This window comes from Trachymyrmex septentrionalis, unplaced genomic scaffold (genome assembly GCF_001594115.1).
Source record: "Trachymyrmex septentrionalis isolate Tsep2-gDNA-1 unplaced genomic scaffold, Tsep1.0 scaffold52, whole genome shotgun sequence".
NCBI lineage: Eukaryota > Metazoa > Arthropoda > Insecta > Hymenoptera > Formicidae > Trachymyrmex > Trachymyrmex septentrionalis.
Window position 1 is genome coordinate 329,201 of NW_017305694.1, and position 1,850 is coordinate 331,050.

The 1,850-nt window shown below is 21.1% G+C and overlaps 1 protein-coding gene across 1 annotated transcript in view; it reads left to right on the forward strand.

Annotated features, from left to right (window-relative positions):
* The first annotated feature begins 694 nt into the window (after positions 1–694).
* The window catches only part of LOC108751806 (proline-rich antigen homolog), a 3,130-nt gene continuing 1,974 nt past the window's right edge, over positions 695–1,850 (forward strand). Inside the window, exon 1 of the mRNA XM_018492218.1 lies at positions 695–864. Within this exon, the coding sequence (XP_018347720.1) occupies positions 805–864 (60 nt within the window). The 5' untranslated portion in view covers positions 695–804. The remainder of the gene's footprint in view (positions 865–1,850) is intronic.

Below are 1,850 nucleotides of genomic sequence, written 5' to 3' on the forward strand. Positions count from 1 at the left end.
TTATTATTTCAAATTATATTCACATTAGATAAAAATTATTTTATTATTAATTTTTGAGAGTTATAAAGTCAATGGACTTGAGAAACATGATTTCGAGAAAAACGCGTTTAAGATTTACGAGTAGGTACTATTAATATAAAATTCGATATTTATAAAGTAATATACAATATTAAAATTTATTGTTTTAATTTATACAATGTTATAGTGTATTAAATACAATCCACTGTTAAAGAGCATAATTTCAAAAAAATTATTAAATAATCAAAGTAATATTTCGTTTTTTTCTTAAATATTTTTTTTTTTATAATGAATACTCTGTCATTATACATATTTTTAATTTATATTAATAATGATTAAGAAAGTAACTTCATATTACAATATAATCACAAAAGAAGAAAAAATACGAAAATTTTAGTAATTTAATAGATGTATATCTGTAAAATTGTTGTAATTTTATAAGTTTGACCTGTAATTAGAACACGACCCATAATTGGGATCGTTATCTTATATAATCTTTCAATGACATATATGTTAATATATACAATAATATTCACTCACGATAATGAAAATGACTGCTTTTAAAAGTATAGTAGCAGTAATTTCGTACTATAATTGTCGCACAATTTTAAAGAATGATAAGATATAGCATTTCTTTATAAAAGAGTTTATAATAAGTCAAAGGCACAACAAAATATTTCAATCGCTAATTGGTTTTACTAGAAGAGAAGAAATACTTCGCAGAGAAAAACTTAGAATTTTCAGACTATAAGTATAAAACATTGAGTTTTGACGTATTTTTTAACCATGAAGGCATTCTATGTTCTTCTGTTATTGACCCTCGTTGAAATCGTTTTTGCAAAATCGGTATGTATTAATATATTGTAAGAGTACACCACAAATTGGTACATAATAATTTTAAAGAAATTTTATTAAAAACAGTTTTTATTATTTGCATTCAGCCTGATAAAAGAAAATAATGTTACAAAAAGTATAATATAAAGATATTTTTATATAAATAAAAGAAACTTGGAGAAATAATAAAAAAATGAATATTTTAGCAAAATTATTATTCCTATTTAGTTTAAGACTATAATACATCTTCAGGATATAATACGTTCATCTATTTATTTTAATTTCTCGGAAAAAAATGTTTTATTTATTTATATCTAATTATATTGTATTAATTATAATATCTAAAATTATACACAGGGTATCCTAAAATTTTTTACCAAGCGCTCTTTTGATAGATAGAACGGACTAAACTGAGTCAAAAAGTCGAAAAAATGTATCATTTTGCAGTTTTCGCAATAATTAACAAGATATTAATTACTAAAAATTGCCGAATATTAGCCTTTAATAATTTTTATCTCAAATTATTAACTTTTCGGAAAAACTGCAAGAGACAAAAATTGTTTATTTTCTTCTCATAAAACTTTAAGAATTTGTTCAGAATTTTTTATCAACTTTTTAGTACTGCATTTTCTTATTTGCAATTATTTTACTATTATGAGAAAATATGGTACTAGAAAATTTTGAAAAAATTCTGAAAAAATTCTCAGAACTTTATGAGAAGAAAATAAACAATTTTTTTCTCTCACTGTTTTTCTGTAAAATTGATAGTATTTTGAATAAAAAATTATTGAGAACCAATATCCAACGATTTTTAGTGATTAATATCTTATTAACTATTCCAAAAATTGCAAAATAATAGAGTACTTTTTGACTCAATTTAGTCCGTTTTCGAAACACCCTAAATTTTTTATATAATTATATGTAAAAAATCAATATTTTTATATATTCACAATTATGTATAATTATATATATAATTATATATAATTATATAAAAAAAA